The 19,912-nt window shown below is 57.4% G+C and overlaps 1 protein-coding gene across 1 annotated transcript in view; it reads right to left on the reverse strand.

Annotated features, from left to right (window-relative positions):
• Window positions 1–14,041: 14,041 nt before the first annotated feature.
• LOC119105952 (neural-cadherin-like) overlaps window positions 14,042–19,912 on the reverse strand; it is a 64,051-nt gene continuing 58,180 nt past the window's right edge. Inside the window, 4 exon segments of the mRNA XM_037229530.1 lie at window positions 14,042–15,201; window positions 18,142–18,297; window positions 18,691–18,903; window positions 19,531–19,663. Of these exon segments, the coding sequence (XP_037085425.1) occupies window positions 15,086–15,201; window positions 18,142–18,297; window positions 18,691–18,903; window positions 19,531–19,663 (618 nt within the window). The 3' untranslated portion in view covers window positions 14,042–15,085.

Raw genomic sequence — 19,912 nt, forward strand, 5'->3', positions numbered from 1 at the left:
CAGTAAAATTTGTGCATTCAGGGGTGCTGTGTGCTGGGGGTTGCAAGCCTTGTAGGTATTAATGTATGGTTGTACTTTAGATGCTCCCCATCTAGCCACAAGTGATATTATTTTTTTTAGTGTCAATCATGGTTAACTCGCGGAAAATACGGGACCATTTTACCCACCATTCCTGCTGAGTTCAGACCAGATGATTTGTGATACCATTCAGCCCGTGCGGCGGGGTGTGTTGTGGAGGCCAAATGATGACAAATATTTTCAAATCACTAAAACTGAGGAGGCCAGCCAGTCATATGGGCCAGACCCTGCAGAATCTTCCATTAGTTTGCTTTAGCATTGATGGCTTTACCCTCATACATGGGCTGAAATATATTTGTTGGGTGTCGATTTTAAACCAGCTTGCAAAAGTTGGCAGACTGGTTGATAATATGTTTGGGCAGGTCTGATTGTACCCCGAATAGGCTAGGCAGCTCTTCTGCTTAGGCAGCAATGGGAGCTGGGTCAGACCTGATGACCCATGGGATCTCTAAGATTTTTGCTGACAATCTTAATTTTCTTATGCCAAAATTCCAGTGGTTTACCAGAGAGCAATAACATTGGCACTAGCAGACCTGCACAAGCCCTGTATTGTGCACAACAAGCAAAAAAACAATTGAAGGAAAATCAACTCAAGTTTTTATCATGATATAGAATTAATTGAGACCAGTGTGGGCAAGATAACTGTGGCATATTTTGCTTTGGCATTTTCCTTGCCTTCTGTCCACTTCTTTTCATGAACTGCAGTTTTTAACAGTGTGCTACAACCTGTGCCCCAGTTTATTACCTGCCCCTAGATAGCATGAGTTGCCCCAGAACACTGTAGGTTGCCCCATTTCCACACGTCTCTGCCCCTAAAATTTCAAAACATGTCCCAAAACTCATATTTTCCCCAGCCCTGCCCAAATGAGATCCTGTCAAAATCTGTCATGTTCTGCAGACTGGCTTGTGAGGGGTTCCTGTGGGATTCAAGTTTTCTTGTAAGGCTTTGTATTTAAGCATCATTTTAGTGGAGAAGACTGCTAGAGGGCAATCAATGTTGAAGGGCTGGATGAACCAGGGCAAGCATTTTGGTGGGTTGTACTTCAGGTGCACAATTTCAGTAGGCACTGTTTTTTTTGGCTCTGATCCCAGAGATTTACCCATTTGGAAGGTTGGCACTTAATAGCCAGACCTTCTGAATGTTTGGCACATGTGAGTGATCTTGACTAGCATTACAACTTCAACAGCATTTTGTCCACAGCTGTAGCTTTGAAAAATAATGTGTGGGCAAAACAAAACATGGTGTTGTGTTGTTTGGTGGTGTGTATTGTCACAGTTGATGTTTACAAAGGGTTGCTTGTGCTTGGGCTACTTTATGAAGTCAGAATCCATTTGTTATCCTTGCCCTGTACTCTAAAAACTCCATATGTCTCAACTAAGCTTTTCAGACTTGATCCTTCATCTGGAAGACATGACAATGGACAGAGAGCTGCAACTTGAAGTTATATGTGGCACATATGAAGAATTTGTGGTTGGTTACCAGCTTTTCACATACTCTGGAGATGAAAAGGTAAGATGTTTCACTTGTAACTCAGAAAAAGTACCTATTTAATGCCTGCATATGTGTGTTTGATTGGTCAAATCGCACCAGAATTTAAACTTATCAACTTGCACACAGCCACTGTACTGGCAGCCTGCGTCATCTACTGCTGGCTGTGTCACAGGTGCACCAGTTTGAGCAGACGTTCGCCGACCACTCCCACACGGCCAGCGTGCGGGCGGTGGCCTGCGGTGGAGACCTGCTGGCGTCGGGCGGCGCCGACGAGATTGTCAAGCTGTACAGCATGCGCCGCCGCGCCGAGATGGGACAGCTGATGGAGCACCAAGGTGGGCAGCTAGTCACATGTCGGTGCTGGTGCTGCCCGTCTCATGGCTGTCCGCATATGACTGTGGTGTTGAGGCAGCGCACTTCTTACTCTGGAAGGCTATTCTTTCTGTCTTGCTTTTCATGTTCCTCTGTTTTCGATATGTCAATGAGTGTGGAGATTGCAGCATTGGTCACCACTGTAGTTTTGGCCTACTCGAAACTATCGTTATTCCATTCCATTCAGTTCATTAACTGGCCAAATCATCCATCGATCGGTCGGGTGTTGTCAGTAGTCAAGCGTTCTCGACCAGCTGCCTTCTGATGTCACGCCCCGCACGCGCGTCAGCGCACGTCCCTGTCAGCCCCCCCCCCCCCCCCCCCCCGCTGACGCCGCCACCGCCGCCGCCGCAGGCACCATCACCTGCCTGCAGTTCCACGGGCGGCACCACCTGCTCTCCGGCTCGGAGGACGGCCGCGTGGCGGTGGTGCGCGTCGACAACTGGCAGCGCGAGAAGTACCTGGGCGGTCACCGCGGCGGCGTGACGGCGCTGGCCGTCCACCCGTCCGGCCGGCTGGCGCTGACTTCGGGCCGGGACCGCAAGCTGCTCACGTGGGACCTAGTGCGCGGCCGCGTCGCCTTCCGCACCAACCTCAAGGCCGGTGAGCGGCAGCGCCCGGCGCCATCGGCAGCCGGAGATTGGAGAGGGCGGCCTGGGGTGGCCTAGGCTGTGACTGTGGCACTGCTCAACACTGTCGGGCTGTTCTTACTGGGTTTTAAAGGGACATTAACTGCATTGGCTAGTTGTGCCCCATTGAATGGTCCATGGGGAATTTTCCTGTATTGGTTTTGTGTGGCGTCTTCATGGCCTAAGTGGTGTGTTTCAGCGGTATGTTCTTTGTTAGGCTTAGTCCAGTTTAGCTACATGAGTTTACATCAGTTTACATTTGGTCCGCGTCAGCTACGTGATTCCGCGCACCGCCCACACCCGGAGAGACTTCTCAGTCCCTCGCTGTGTGGGTTGTCTTCTCGCGAGTATCAGCAACTTGTGGCAGACATGTGGGCCTCCAAAGCCTGCCAGCCCTTTCTGTCCGTGTACCGTGCCACTGAACATGTGACCCTGTACCTGCGGCACTGAGCGGACCGTGCCGTCCCGGCAGCGGCCGAGTTCGTGCTGTGGTCGCCAGATGGCAGCACGTACGCGGTGGGCGTGCAGGGCCGCTGCGACGTGTACAGCGTGGCTACGGCCGGTGTGGTGCACAGCCTCAAGTCGGCCGGCAAGATCAACTGCGCCGTCTACATCTCGGTCAGTGCTGCCACGAGCTCTGGCGTCTAGGTCTGTCCCGGCACGGGCCGGGGGATGCTGTTGAGTGCCCATTCAGAGGTGTTGGAAGTTGAGGCTATGTAGAGAAACTTAGGGTCATCATTTGTCGATGAAGTGCGTCACTTGGTAGCATAGGCATGCAGTACGGAGTATATCACATTATCAACACATTATTTGCACATTATTTGCGAACATTAGATAAGGCACGACCCGTGATGAATCGGACTGGGGGTGCATCACCTATGAGTCAGAGCAACGCTTATCGTAAGTGTATGTAGGTTGACCTCCCTGGAATTCAGTTCCGAATCGCGCCCTGGCGTGTGATCCTGGCGACGCGCTGATGGCTGACCCTGGGAGTCAGCAACGAGGGTGGATGGGCGCCGTACACCGCGGCACCCGATCGCGCGGCACCGCTCGCCGCCACCGCCGCCGCCGCCGCCACCTCTGAGGGCCGCCCTCTATCCCCCCCGCAGGAGACGCAGCTGGCGTGCGGCGACGAGTCGGGCCAGGCCAGCGTATTTGACGTCTCGGAGGCCGGCGGCGGCCGCGGTGTGAGCTGGCCGGCGCACGAGTCCCGGCTGCGCGCCGCCACCGTCGTCCGCCGCTCCGAAGAGCTCAGCTGGCTCGTCACCGCCTCCACCGACGGCTGGATCAAAGTCTGGCAGGCGCCGGTGAGACACGCGCTGGTCTGCTAGAGCTGAGACGTGCCACCCAGCTACGCGAGTGTGCATTTAAGGCCATTGTGTAAGAGTGGTTGGGCGTTGGCTGGCCACACCTTTTAAAATGCGGGTTTTTTGTGGCTCGTGGAGCGTGGCCAGATCTGCCTATGTATTAAATGAAGATAGCCGTGCCCATTAGCCATGAGACCTCGGCAGGCTTTGCCTGCTTCGGCGCCGCCGTTCGGAGTTGTGATCGACCGGGGCGATTTGACGTCGCCCCCAAACTTGCGTGATGCGATTATGCGGGCTTCGTTTAGTTGAGGGTCACTCGGCAGCCTTGTCTGGTTTGGTGCCGCCGTCTCGAGTTATCGATTTGGGCAGGTTGACGTCGCCGTCCAACTTTTGCGTTGTCACCATGCAGATCATCCCAGCAACCTAAGACTGGAACCGCTCGTCTCCGGTTGCCGTCTGTTTGTGTTGTCATGCAGATCATCCCAGCAACCTAAGACTGGAACCGCTTGTCTCTGGTTGCCGTCTGTTCGTGTTGCCATGCAGATCATCCCAGCAACCTAAGACTGGAACCGCTCGTCTCCGGTTGCCGTCTGTTTCGCCGGCGCCAGGTGTGTCACGACCGGCACGCCCCGTGTGACGTCACCAAGCCCCCTACGACGTCATTAAAGCCGCCGTGTGACGTCAGTGCTGTGTGCGCCTCCCAGGTGCCGGCCGTGACCGAGCAGCCACTCCTGGTGGCCAGCTACAACACCACCTGCCGGCTGACCAGCGTCACGCTGCACGTGCCGCCCGAGAGGCGCTGGCCGCCGGCCGGCGCCGAGGAGGCCGCTGTCGGTGCCGTCGCCGAGCAGCGGACGGACAGAGCCGCGGCGGAGGAGGAGGACCGGCACCCGGCGGAGCAGAACGGCGCGGCGGCGAAACGGAAACGGCCGGACCCCGACCAGCAGGCTAGCCCGAGCAAGAGGACGGGCAAGAGGAGGCGGACGGAAGAGGCCGGAGCGTCCGGCAAGCCGAAGAAGACGGGCGAACGGGAAGGCAAGGCGGGCAAGGTAAAGGGGATGAAGGTGATGAAGAAGAGCAAAGAGAAGAAGGCCACGAAGACGAGCAAGGAGAAGAAGACCATGAAAACGAAACAAAAGAGCTTGAAGAAAGTTCAAAAAGCAAACGTGAAAGGCCTGAAGGCTTTGACGCTTAAAAAGAAGAAAAAGAAAAAGATTCTGGCAATTGAGTAATACATGGTTCTTGTATGTGATCTTTGCGGGACTGGCTGTGCGCTGTGAAGGCAGAATAAATTATGGTAGTTAGGGGCACGATGTCACTTTTCCATTTTCTCACATCATCCCATAGTCACTACATTTAGAAAGGCCCTTGATTATGAGCCTTCAATTAGCTAGCAGATTGGTTATTAACGTAAGTTGTGCATTTGTGGGGAACGTTGTGCATGTGGATGAGACAGTAGTAATAGCCCTATTACTCGTAGAATAATCGGGAGGATGGCTAGGTAGACATGAATAATTAAGCCATATATATATATATATATATATATATATATATATATATATATATATATATATGTAATTCGAAATGATAGCGATATTTCGAACGAAAAAAGGATACGATAAACGAAACGAAGTGAAACCTCGAAAGGAATTTCGGCCGTGGCAAGCTGAAAAACTTCGTGGAATAACCAGGAGAATCTGTTCATTCTGGTTGTTTTACGAGGAATAAGACAATAAACGCTGTGTTACCTGCAGATTGGTTATTGGTTATTTGTATTAGATTATTATTTGTATTACACTGGCGGTCAGTGGTGGCCATTTAAGGGCTATGGGACGGAGGATGAGCATCGGCCAGGCAGAGATACGTGCACATGGGAACCCAGTCCCCGAGTCTAAGCCCGCGCAGAGACCCCTGTATGGAGTGTGTGCTTGGCTCTCGGACGAAAGCCCCACCAGGCGGCCCTTCAGCCCACTTATCACTGGCGCGTGCAGCCTGCCCCGGACAAGCGGGGCGTTGCGAGATATATGATAAAACAATAAAGAGGGCAATGCAGCGGATGAGTCGTTAGATGATCTCTCGGCTGCGTTTCATTCCGAGTGACGGAATAATCCCCCAGGGTATACCCGTGTGGGTCAATCGGTCAATCTGCGCCGGTCAGCAAACGTGGAAGGCTTGAGTGCAATGGAAATGTATTGGTGTTTCATGGGAATGACTTGCTTATAAATGCTAGCTATCTGTCTTTATCACACGGTCATTTGCTTATCGTCTCGTCACACACATCTATGTGTGACGAGAGTGCAGACGTGTGGTGGCGCCCAGGGGAATATTTAGTACGAGCAAATGCGATAGATGGCGGGCCACGCAGGCCCAGCGTGGCGAGACACTTGCGTTCCTCGTGATGCAGGCATGCATCAGTGAGGGGCGGGTGTGCTGTCTTGCGTTCCAGTGCTGTGGCGCTCACACTCCAGTAAGACTGCTGGTGGGCAGTAACCAGGCCAAGTGCTCCGGTGATGAGAGTAGCCATAGGTATTTCGCAGTGGCGCACGGGCTCATCCACATTACCCAGTTAACATAGCCTTCGGCGGTACTCGGCATCAGTACACACGCGCGCTAACGCGTGCAATACTCACGTGATTTTGGGTTGATGTCTCGTGTAGCTTTAGTGGCAAGCACACCTGGCCACAGTATTTTCAGTTTTCGATTGAATACCCGTCACCAGACCAATCCATAAATAAGACTTATCTCTGTGCTTGTGGTCTAGTCGTCCTCTGAGTATGTTTCCCGTTTCCGTGACGTCGAGCAGCGGATCAAAAGATAGCCGACAGGGCCGTTATCCTGTCTCGGCTTTTTGCTAAGCTTACGGCCGGTGGACGTGGCGGCCCTGGTGGCCGTGTGGTAAGCGCTCACTCCTGGAGGATATCCCCTCCCCACTTCCATGGAAACCTGTTGTTCAGCTGAGCTGGAGGCGGCGGCGGCGGCGGGGGAGGGGGCGGGGGCGGAACTCCAGGCTCGCGTGCACAGCATGCTTCTTCCTCGGTCTTAGCGACAGATGTCAAAAAGAATTCGCCACCTGGCCTTACAAGCGAAATTGTGGGGATTAGTGCAGATACGTTCACCTTCAAGGTTTGAAAGGTTCTGAAGCCGTCACAGTGCCGAGTGCACGCCCGATCCCGCGTTCAGTGCGGCACCGTCGGCCCCGCCTGTGTTGCGAGCTTCTGTTGTCTTCATAGCGTACCTGCGCAGAACCGCTCTCGGTCCCTTGTCAACCCTCGCCGGCTCGAGTCACGTGACGGGCCGCTTCCACCGCCAGTGCCGCGTCAGAGCCCCTCGTGACCAACAGCTGGCCGGGGACACGTCACGTGCCAAACGAGTGTTTGATCAAGACCGCTGGCGAGACTCACATTGGTGTGTGCATGACTTAATAAGTCCTCTCTGTGCATACTTGGGCGATACTGACGCGCCGCCAGGGCACATCGAGGAGGCGAAGTGCGCCATTGCTGGTGGCCGGTTTAGGCCCGCGGCGGCTGGGTCAGGGGACCGCCGGGGCTCATACGTCACTCGCGACAGGTGGACACCCCTCGCAGAGGGCCCCGTCATTCGGCGCCATGTATGCATGATTTAGCACGCGGATGACACCTGTCCCCACTTCTGAGCCCTGTAGCCTTGCGGCCGCCCGGGGAGGATTTCCTGTTCCTGTCTGCTTTTGGCGCATGAGTTACGTGTGCTGTAAGCCGCTCACATGGAGTGCATCATGCCACGGCGTCGGGACAGCCATCTGGAAAGCGATGACCGCTAACCAATGGACCATGTACCGGGAGGTTGCATGGATGACATTGAAGCCGGCGAACGTCGGCGAGGCTCCCATCATATGACGGCGAAATGGCATTTGCATTGCAATCATGTTCCATTTCGGCCTTGTGACTGCTCTTGACCGCTTTGCCACTCCAGTGATGATGGCGGCCCCCACCAGCATGCATGTGCGATGTCACGAAGTATGTTTCTCTCTACAGTCTCCTAATGCCTAGCCTTTGCAATTGGTGCGCATTAGTGCAAAGTGGTGAGAGGCAGACTGCCATCTGTCACGGATTCAAACGGGCTCAACGGCTGATGTGAACAGTATACGGAAACCTTTTTCGATAACGGACGATGAACGGACGCATGGGCACCGACACATGTGATCGTGTGAGGCTGGATTGACGAGGGGTGATGAGGTCATCATGCCGAAGATCCGATGGCACTGAACTGAAGTCAGCCCGTCAATTGGCATTCAAAAGAAACAGCCAACCAGATCGCTGCACTCCGTAATGCTTCGAGTTCTCGTATGCAAACAATTCGCCATGATGCCGTCTAAAAGTTGGTGACAAAGACAGATGAGTGTTTGTGCGTGTAACGTTTCCTACAACGGTGTGCGCGTGACGGGACAATGTGCCGTTCCATTGAAATTATCGCTCAAGCTTTTTTCGCCTGCCAATTGCTTCTCGTGGCTGTTTCCAAGATGCTTCACATTTGTCCATTACGCCATCAGTATTCTCAAATCTTATTGAGCAAGATGTATTTGGCAATGACGCTGCACCCAACTGTAATTGCTCCGAGCGGTCCAGCTGTGCACTCCTCACGCCACCAGCGTGCTGCAGGCTGACTGCTAAATGTGGTGCGTCGTGTGGAGGCGCCGCCGGTTTGGTCACGGTATCAGGGCGTATCCCCGACCCTGGCCCGTGCTGGACGGTGGGTCAATGTTGCCGCGGCCCCGGCCCCCGCCTGCGGCGACGGCGCCCCCACACCGGCCGAATCAGGCGCCGGTCGGCCCCCGGACCGCCCACACAGGCGCCGGCCGCGGCCGGAGCCCACCCGCCCGAACTTCGCTCGTTCCCCTGACTCTCTCTCTCTCTCTCTCTCTCTCTCTCTCTCTCTCTCTCTCTCTCTCTCTCTCTCTCTCTCTCTCTCTCTCTCTCTCTCTCTCTCTCTCTCTCTCTCTCTCTCTCTCTCTCTCTCTCTCTCTCTCTCTCTCTCTCTCTCTCTCTCTCTCTCTCTCTCTCTCTCTCTCTCTCTCTCTCTCTCTCTGACTCTACTCCTCTCGTTCTTCAATGGTCGTAAACTACCTTCGCAGTTCACGCGCCCTTAAGACCCCATTGTTACTGATGTGCGTGCATCACTCCCATCCTCTCTCGACTCCCTCCTCTCCCCGCAGATCCCCGTAGCTGACGGGCGAGCCGCCGGCGGATATAGCGGGCCGGGCCTCCGAACAGCGGATCTTCTGCTCGTCCGCGTGTCCCGCTCCGGGCAACACGGCTTTGGGTTTGTAGCGTGCGTGGCGCATATCCGCGAACATTTGCAGTTAGTGGAGCTGACGCCTGATCTTATCACTTGTTCGGAAGCAGTAGCGCCACCAAAGCTGCCTGCCTGGGAATGTGCGTGACGTGCGCGTATTCCCTGGATCCACGTTCAGACGTCATGTGAGTTTCGCTCTGCCAACGTGCAGGGTCACGAGGCGTACTCGAGTCGGCATGAGGCCTGGGCGCACGGCCGTGCCAGCATCTCTCGCGTTGAGGCTCTAAGAACCTGCTTTCCCTATATGGGACCAGCAACCTGTCTCCCGGCAGTCGTGAGGCCTCCCCATCCCCCTCCCCCTCTGAGAGGACCTTGACCCACTTGCAGAGCCAGAAGTGGGATAAAGTTGCGCCGGACCTGTGGATGACGCTATTGTCGTGTTGCATAGCGAGTGAGGTGGAGCGTTACCCGCTGATCGCTTGGCGTTTGTGTATATCTTCTGATTAGGGGTAAGTCTGACGATGGGTCGAGTTTATGAGGTGTGGCTAGTGAAGACGTGATCATCGGGCAACTTTACATGATATAAGAGCGGTTAAAACAGGTCTGCATCTACTATCCAGACATATCCACGAGTCGCTTGGGCCCAGATGATAAATATAGAATATTCGCATCACACAGCTGGCGGCTGGCGCTGAATCGGTACAGATGGTGCTCGAGGAACTGTAGCGTCCGAGCCGATAATCTCGGGACTTTGCATGTGCGACGAAAGCGAGTTTACCTGTACAAACAAGTTTTATCCTACTAAGAATGCTAACAGCCTGGACAAGCTTACTGTCGCCGTTCGTGAACGGCAGCTGATGCGGCTGGTTGCTGCCTTCACGACCTCCTTTTTATTTCGTAGTTCTGGTACCATCGCAGACGATGCGTTGACTTCGCCGTCTTTCAGATGGCGCACGCCGTCCTGCTGGTGCTGTTCGGCCTCTCAGTGGTGGGCAGCGTTGTCCACACCTCTGACAACAAGCCCAGCTCGGACGCCAGTGGCAGGTCTCTGGTACGGGACCAAGGGATCCAGGCGATACAGGTGGATCCAGCCGGATCCAGTAGAACAAGAGCTGCATACCCCGGATTGTTTCCCGGCGGAATCGGAGGAAGCTTCCCTGGAGGCGTTTTCCCTGGAGGATACCCTGGCGGAATTTTCCCGGGAGGCTCCCAAGGGATCTTCCCTGGAGTCTTTCCCGGAGGATATCCAGGTGGTTTTCCTGGAGGATATCAAGGATATCAGCGTCCATCATATTGCAGGTAAGTCGTTTTTTATAACATGCATTGTGTTTTACGCGGATGCAGCGAGCCAGTTATTCCAAAGTAATGGTCATCACCTCACGTAAAAACCCGGAATCTGATAATTCACCATATCAACCTGAGACTGGTAAAACATTTTATTTTCTCGCCAAAATGTCGACGCCGAGAAGCAAACCCGTAGTGACGCGGCACGATCAGCTGACTCCGCCATTCCAATGGCTGCGCCGGTCGTTGACGCCCTCGCCACCGCCACAGCACATACGCGCTGGAGGCAGGCCTGCCGTGTCCAGGCCAGCTGCAGAACTGACGCTGGGCTTCGGCAGGAACTGGTGCCGCCGGAACAACTTCAACGGCTACCCGGGGTACGGGGGCCGCGTCCGCTACTACTGCTGCGACCGCAGCGGCCCGCAGATCGTCCCGTTCACGGCGTACGGCGGCCAGTACCAGACCGGCTCGTCCGGTCTCTACGCCGGCAACACCGGCTTCAACGTCGGTAACACCGGCATCCACGCCAGTAACGCGGGCTTCGGCGGCAACAGTGAGTATGCAGCCGTCCCCGGCGCGGTTCGGCCGGGCTCACTCGGGCACCGCAGGCACGGAAATACAAGATTTGTCACGGGATGTCTTCGCTGACGTCAGAGATACGGTCGTTGCGCGTTCGTGCATGCATACCACTGACACACCGTGCCGCTGATGTGACGTCATGTATCAGCAACGGTGTGGCGTAGGCCACACCGTTGAAATAAGCCGTCGAAACGCCGCGACGCCACGGTAATGTTCTCAGTTGCTGCGCATGTCGCTAGACCCCAATCACAACATAAGACATGATCAGCGAGGACCGCCCGTGTGTTCACGGTGCGCGTCACTGACGCAGTCCCCCTTGGCCGGTAGGAGTGTGCCCGCCACCGCAGCCCGTCTGCGTGACGTCGCGTCACGCGGCCTCGCCGCCAACCGAGTGCTTCTCGCACGGCGAGTGCTCGCTGCAGGACCTCTGCTGCCCCGACACGTGCCTGCAGCACCGCGTCTGCAAGACGGCCGACGTGGCCGCGCCGCTGGGCGTGCGACAGCTCGTGCGGCACGCTGACTCCGACATCCTGGCCGACAGCCCCGCCGACGACAGCAAGCCGGCGGACGAGGCGCGTGGCGCGGTGCACTTCGGGGACGCCTCGCAGTCGCGGGCGGCGCACGATGGCAATGTACGTTTTGAGGAAGCTGCCGAATAGGCGTTAGCCGGGGGGGGGGGGAGGGAGGGCTGCGGCCTTGGCTGAGGGCGAGGCTGCAGGAAAGTTGAAAGGAGGCCGCCGCGCCCGTGGGCGAAGCCGTATCTCCTCTAAGTCGATGCCCGGGTGGCGTGGACGCGGGTAACGGTGCGCGACCATCGCAGCCCTGCTAGAGACGCGATGTGCGACACAAAGCCACGAGCAGACGCATTACCCACGCCACGAGCAACATGCGTTAGTCTCTGGATTTCGGGCAGTCAGGCCAGCCTGAGCACCTCAGTTGTGAAGTAAATGATTTAGTCCGGAATGCAACAGCCAGCGAGATGATACTGTGAACCTTGTCGGAAACCAGTTGTGATCGCCGAGTGGCGTTCCGTTTTTCGGCTCGGGTACTAACATTGTGATACGCAATGGCTCTTGCCGTTTGACGAAGGAGCTGCATGAGCGCCCATGATGAAGGTCGTCACCTACGCTGTTTATGACCTATGTGTGTCTGTTCATGTTTATTTTGGTGACCGCAAGATGCAGCTGCATATACCATGCTACGAATATTGACACCATGTGTGCAGCATGAGGACGGTGCTGTCTGCACAACTCAAATACGTGAACCATCTATCCTTCCGATGAGATAAAACCCGTCAGCATACTTGCGGAGCTCATACGGGGTCCATCGCGTACTTAAATATCGCGCATGACCTTGACGTGTCAGTCATGAACATGCTACCCGATAGCAATCTGGATTGCACAATCGGAGGCAGCACATATCAGAACGAATCCACGATTAACCCAATTTGACAGCTTTACAAGACAAAGAGACATGATTGCATCACCACCCCGACAAGGTTAATTCTCAACACCCGATCAGCAGCATGCGGCGTCCTCACATTCGACTCGTCCAACCAGATAATCAACAAACATGCGAGCTTTTCAATAGAAGGTTTATTTTTTTATTGTCTGTTTTTGTAGGACTGTTATAGGCTAATTTACTAACGACACAACTGAAGTCACTACCCCACCCGCACCCAACATATGAAGAACGACGCTCATCCAAACAGAAGCTACAATAATTTCAAAATAAAACATACTTATCACGATCCTTGCATCCTTGCCAAGAAACAACCAGTCACTCATACATACCCACTCATTTGTTTCTACCGGCCATATCTGTTCCACATGCAGTCTTCCTTCTGCCTGTGGAGCCTTTCGCTGCGAACTTGCCGCCTCCGTGAGGCTCCCTCCCGCGCTTCAGCTCGCCACCGACGGCGCCCGAGGAGGCATCTGACGCCGTCGACGCCGGGCTGGCGGAGCGGCGTGATCCTTGGCGGGCGCGCGGGTGCGGCGAGCCGTGCCGCGGCAGCCGGGGAGCCGCCGGCCGGCCGGCATCCCTCCCGCGCCACGCCACCGTCAGCGAGACACCGGCCGCCGGTGACTGACGACTCGCCCCGCCGGAGATGTGGGTCAGCGAGGGCGATTTGTGCACCGACCGCGTGCTGGCGGGCCGCTTTGCCCGGGCGGCATTGCCGCCGTGCCCTGTGGCGCTCGCGGAGGACCTGGTGACCCGGCGGCCTACGCAGGCGGACGTGTCCTCTTCCGAGGTGTCGTCAGAGTTGTCGGGGGCTTTCCGCTTGTTCGCTGCTGTTCTGCGACGTGTTTCGGCTTCTGGAGTAGTGCTTAGACTGGTGACGCTGGTATTTCTATCTAGCGCTGGAAGAGATAAGGCTGCCCTTTTCAACTTTCCTGGATCCGCGGAGGTTTCTGGCCCGCCGCGCAGTACACCGGCAGACGTCACTTTTCTTAGGGGCACAAGCCGTCTATGTCGGCTGCCCGTCATTCGTCAGATTTAAATCATTTGGAACAAAGTTATCGTAATTAAATTGCAAAACCTCTGGGGCAACTTGGTACAAATGCAGTGAGTGCCCCAATTTTATGCGACCTTCCTGACCTCCCGGCACAAAACCGGCGCACGTTCCGCAAATCCATGTGCGTTTGTAGGGCAGGTACCAACAGTGAAGAAATTTTCTTTTCAAAAACAAAGGCCAGGAATAATGTCATGAGATGCATGCCCGATCACGGTCTCATCGTGACAATAATGGTTCCTGATTACATCCCTTCGAAAGGACAAAGTTCATTACGTCGTCGGTCCTCGACATTGTGGACACAACGAGCATGCCAAGGGCTGTCGCTTCCACCACCGCTTCATACCTTCTCGCCTCTCTCAGTACATAATTAGGGAAGCCCGAGCTCATCTCCATCTTAATTTGCGGCGATGACGCTTTCGGACCGCAGTACCGTGTTCAGCTTTGCACTGAGTGTATCTACTTAGCTATTTCGCCAGTTTGCCTTTTCTCCTTTAGTCTACAATTAGCAAAAGCCGCCATTGAGACATAATTTTACTTTTGCTACTTCATACAACATATCCTAGAGAATGTTCATACAGAGACGTCACGCATCACTACTCTCTTACAAATCACGTATAAATTGTATAAAACGCAAGCACCGAAAGCACAGGCACGAACAAAACATAACCTCTCAAATTGTACGTCCAAATGAAGATGGTCCACACGTGGCTCACGCCGCGTCACCCGCGGAAAACCGCTAACGAATCTCACAAATGAGTCAACACGTCCAAGAAAATCACGAAACCAGGCGGACGCGCAAATCATAAAGCCACTAAACGTGATTGTCCAGCACAGAAAAGAAAAGGACGAGTGAAACACACCACTATTGCTTTCGACGGAGCGCGGCCACTTGGGGCCGCTCGTCCTGCCATGCGTCCCGGTGAGTACATCGCTGGCGGGTAGAGACAGACCGTGACTAGAGGCTGCAACACTTTGATTTCGTGAGATTCAGATGTGTGGGCGGGCGGCGAGATTCCAATGAGTATGGCGGCGGGCGGGGCACGCGCGCACGCTCCACCGCTTCCGGGTGAGATCCAACAGTTCGATGATCTCCAGCCGCCGGCTCCAGCTGACCACTCGCCTGCGCGCGCGCGCGCGGTTGGCACCAAAAACAAACGGCCGGCGGCGCGTCCCGGCGCCGCGCGTGCACACATCAAAACAAAAGCCGCGTCCCGCCGCGCCTGCCTCTCGCGGCGGCCGTCAGATGAGCAGGGGGCGCGCCGCGCGCCCCTCTCCGGCCCGGCCGCGTATCAAACGTAGAAAACGGTAAGTACCACTCGCCGCGGCGTCCGCTCGGTCCCACACACGCGCGCGCGCGCTCTCTCACACATCGACAGCGACAGACAGAGAGGAGAGAGGGAGAGAGAGAGAGAGAGCGAGCGGGAGACAGTGCGCTGGCGGCGCGGGCGGCCGGACCGTGGCGCGCCGGGTCGGCCCGGCCGCCGGCATGGCACGCGCCGGCCGGGCGCCGGCAGGTCGCTGAGATCGGACGCGCGCCGTGGAATGGCGGGCCGCGCGCTGCTCACGGCTCCTCCTCTTCCTCCTCGGACTCGCCGCGGCCGTACATGTCCGCCAGCTTGGAGAAGCGCGGCCCCCAATTATTCAGATACTCAAAGTCCTGCTCGTTCTCGTCCGTGCCTGCGAACACGGCGCCAGGTCACGGCCATGGCTGCGGCCAACGCACCACCGCCACCGACACATCAGCGTCACGATCCCCCCCCCCCCCCCCCAGGCGCGCAGGCGCCACCCACAGCGACGCCGACGGACAGTCGACCCGCGGACAAGCCGGGGACGCGATCCGACAAACCCAAGCGGGCGGGAAGAGTCAGCGCTACACCAAGCGTCACCGCATGACCCGGACAACAGCGCCAGAAAGCGGTCTTCCCTAAGAAGCGTGCGAGCAAGGGTGTGCGGCCCCAAACGACCGACAGGTGCAGTGTGCTCTCGTGATCCTCACAGCCAGGCCAACGTGTCACATGCCGATCGAGGCCTACTGTGGGAGGGGCTCACAACAGTCCCGGTCAGGGCCCGGCCGCCTACGTGCAGCGGCCGAGGACGGGTCGAGAGGACGGGTCGAGACGACGGGTCGAGAGGACGGCAAGGATCGGGGCGCAGCGACGCCTCGCCGGAAAGCGCTTCCGCAGAGCAGCTCAAAATCAATAATCGGCTGACGAAGTTCTCAACTTTGGCGACAGCTTAAAGCAAAAGAAGGCTTACACAAAATACAAAGCAGGTGACTACTTCAACGAAATGCTAGGTTTAGTCTGCATACCTATGAAAGCAAGGCCGAAAGCTATAGAGATACAAGGGCACGTTACATTCAAAACTCTCCAAGCCACTCTTATGCAAAGTTGCATGTTCGCAGGCTGAGCATATTGCACGTAGCCAGTGTCGGTTCTACTCGTGCGGGAGAGCAGAAAGAGATACATAGCGCAGGGGACAACAAGGAGAGTGGCGAAAGCAGTCCATACTCTGCAAGCAGACCTACGAGACACAATACAGGTCATTAAGACGTGACATCAGACGTCGGTGACTGACCAAAGCTAAACTTAAATACGACGCCAGCTCGTTCCTCAGGATTCATGTATAAAAATTAAGCTGCAGGGGATCCAATATCTAGCCTATAACACTGGACACCACCTTGATTATCAACGTGCGTACCCGTTCTATTTCATGGGCTATCTTCAACACTAAAGAAACTTCTGCAACCGCTGCCATCAAAGCCATACCCCACCGCACAGAACACGGACCTAGGTCCTGCTGGAATAACCTTTCGGTTCTTTTCGGCGGTGTCGAAGCTACCCGCGCAGGTTCTTAGGTCGCGCGGGGCGTGCACGCTACGTCGAGTATACCACACCGCAGGACCTATGCGCTAACTCACGACGCATCGACCGAGTGCAGCAGGTACATCTAGTTACGGTGCACCTCTACAGGGGCCGGCCGAGCGGCGCGCGACCCTGATCGCCCCAGTCACAGGGGCCTTCGGTGGATCCGGAGGGGCGGTGTGGTCCGGATGGGAGCCGATCGAACACAGCTGAACGGCAAGTCACACCGAACTACACGGACCGGAGGGCTCTCAGGCCGGCGCGCACGGCGCCGCCGCCGGGCCCGACGCACAGGACGGAAAGGGGGCACGGACGGCGGGGTGGGACGGCACGCAGTGTCGGCGGACAGAAAGAGCGACAGAGAGACAGAGAGAAAACGGAGAATGATAGACAGAGAGCGAGAGAGAACAGAGAGTGGGCGGCGGACCCAACAATACCTAGACTACTCGGAGAGGCCTGTGGGGACGAGAAAGAACGCCGGTCAGTTGACGGCGCGCGGTATTGTTGTGACGCACCGCCCCTCCCCGTCTCCCTCCCCGAGCCCGGCCCGACCGGCGGGCGGCAGACTGGGACCACGCACCGCCCCGCCCCCGCCCCCGCCCCCGCCCCCGCCCTGACCCCTGCCCCTACGACCGGCCAGGTCCGTTTTCGGGTCCGTAAGGCGGAACGCGTGCCGTCTTCTGATGGGGTGGCGGCAGCCTGTTTCTGAACTTTTTCATTGTTACGCTGCATTCGGGGCGAGGTTTGGTTTCACCAATGGTTGCATGCATTGGTTTACCCGTAGACGTAGCTACGGGCTCCCAAATGCTTAAACATGAGCGCTCACTCGCGAGACGCTATCGCATACGACACACTTTTACTCTGCGCAGCGTGTGCCCGTTTTAATGGACATAAACATGTGCTTTTGCGGCGAGCAACGAAATGATAGGCCGAGATGGTGATCTCATGCTAAGCTGGCAATGTTTCGATAATCTAACAAAGTGGTGAATAACACCGCCGTTCACACACAGATGGGGGGAACTTGGGATGATGGCATCGCTTCACAAAAGGAAGAGCAGCACGCCTTATGAGGAAAGCATTGGTCAAATTCGCACATATTTGATATCCCTGTTGAAATCCGATCGGACCGCGTCTCGGTATGCCGCCCGGCCATTTGCCATACATTCCCGCGGGCGCGTCAGGTTCCTCGCTACAGACAGTACGTCAGTGTGAGCTCCCCGGCAATGACGTCTTCTGGAACGGTGTATGCTATTATGACTGTGTGGGTCGGGTCCGCGGGTCCAGTCTGCCACCCTCCTCCCCGCCCTCCCTCACCACCACACGCCGCGGCGACAACCGTCTAGTCAAACCAGCACACTGCAAAACGGCCAAAAACTACTACACAAACAGCCCGGGGTGTTTCCGCGCCGCCCCGATCACAGCCAAAAGATCAGCCAGGCACAGGGCAAGGGGGCAGGGGGGGGGGGTCGAGGGGTCTGCGTCACGCTCAGGACAGGGTGAAGATGTGAAGACCAGACCCGCCGGCGAGCCGCGTCCGTCCAGCTTGAGCAGACCGCCAGAAGTGCGGCCGAACGGACAGGCGGGACCGGGCCGGCAGCGGCAACAGTCGGTGGATAAGGGACGGGCAACGAGCCGCGGGCAACACGCCGACAGGCCGGCATGGCGGGGGCCCCAGGCGGTCGGGGGAAGGGTCGTTGGCCTCGGTCCGGGATGCCGGCGTCACCCCTGCGGCCGGCGGTGTCAGCGCCCTCACCGGAGGCGAGCGAGGACAGCGAGCCGGCCGTCGAGCCGCCGCCCTCGTACGCGTAGTTACGCAGGTCGTCGTAGGGCGGCGCGTTCGGATCCGTGTCGGCCCGGTCCTTGTGCTCGTCGATAAACGAGCCCACGTCCGGGTGTGGGCCGGAGCCGTCTGTCGGAGAGGGGGGAGGGGGAGGGCGTCACACGAGGAAGCAGGGGAGGGGCGTCTCGCTCCCGACGCTCGCACGCGCCAGGCGACGACTGTGACAGTGAAGGCAAGTCAGACCATGCCATAGTTGGCGGTAGGGGGCAACACGACGAACGCCACACCGTCGGTGGAGCCGTGGAGACGCTAGCCGTCTTCGATGACGTCCAGACCCGGTACAAAGTCCTTCACGGACGTATTTTCCCCGCGAGACTCATCTGTAGCTTCTTAACCAACCCGATGCGCTTGCCATCCCGACGACGTCCCCCGACCTCCACACCTTCCCCCCCCCCCCGCCGATCCCACACGGCGTCGGCCACCACCAGGGCGCCCGTGCGGCCCGGCCGGCGGCGCACTCACAAGGGTGGGGCGCCTTGCCCAGCGGCTTTCCGTTGCCGACCATCGGGCCGATCGGGATCTGCAGCGGCGTGATGTCGAACGCCGTCATGTCGTCCTCGCCGCCGCCCTCGTCGTCGTAGTTGATGATGTTCTCGCGCACGTCGTCATACGGGTCCTGCTTGGGGTAGTGCCGCTCCTTTTGCCGGTTGTAGACGACGAAGACGAGCACCAGGACTGTGGCACGGGGGCGGCGTCAGCGCCAACGGCGACGTCGGAGGCGCAGCCGCTGGCACGCTCTCGCGCCCCGCGCGGGGTGGGCCTGAACATACGTCATGTCGCACCACTCCACGACTGAATCCTGTATCGGCAAAAGTTACCGGCCATGCGTGACAGCAATCAATTTTCAAATGATAAATGACAACCAGCTGAACAAATCTACCAACACACCAAAAAATTATAGTCTCGGAGATAAACCGGCGGCCGCAATCATGCCTACACATGCCAAGCGGTGCAGTGAACGAAATAGCGGACCAACGGGACAAACGACAACCATAAATTCCAGTACATACATGAAGCCCCGGTGTACGCTGAGTCTGATCGCCGGAAGCCAGACGTCAACACAGCATACCTGGGCGCTTCAACATAGCGAAAGCGTTGTCGGGCACGGACGTGCGCCGCCAGCTCCTCTGGCTGAGCCGGCGTGCGGGGCGCCACGGCGTGCCCCGCCCACTCACCGGTGCCCGTCCACCGAGCCCGCCGCGACGCAGCGACGCCTCCTCCGCCCGCGGCGCCGCGCCGCCCTATCGGCGGCCGTCCTGCGGTGCCGCGCGCCTCCTCGGCCGACGGCGGCGCGCCACTCACCGAGCAGCAGCAGAATGCAGGCCACGATGGGCACGACGAACTCGGCCGGGTAGTGGAAGCGGCCGGTGACGCCGGCCAGCAGCTCGCAGTCGCGGCCGCCAAAGCCGCCCGGGCACTCGCACCGGTAGCCGCCCTCCGTGTTGTGGCAGGCGGCGCCGTGCAGGCACGGGTTCCACTCGCACTCGTTCTCGTCCAGGCACTCGGCGTTCCAGCGCTGGTAGCCGGCCGGACAGCTGCGCGCGAGGTGCTGCCTCAGTCCGCGCGCTCTCGGCACTCACCTCGACGCGCGGCGGGGGCGATCGAGCGGCGGGGAGTTAGTGCATGCGCTCTAGCTACAGTGCCAGTCGTGCTGTCTCACCCGCACCCAGCCCGGCCGACGCCG

The sequence above is a fragment of the Pollicipes pollicipes genome, unplaced genomic scaffold (genome assembly GCF_011947565.3).
Source record: "Pollicipes pollicipes isolate AB1234 unplaced genomic scaffold, Ppol_2.1 Scaffold_6138;HRSCAF=7277_pilon_pilon_pilon, whole genome shotgun sequence".
In the NCBI taxonomy this organism is placed as follows: domain Eukaryota; kingdom Metazoa; phylum Arthropoda; class Thecostraca; order Pollicipedomorpha; family Pollicipedidae; genus Pollicipes; species Pollicipes pollicipes.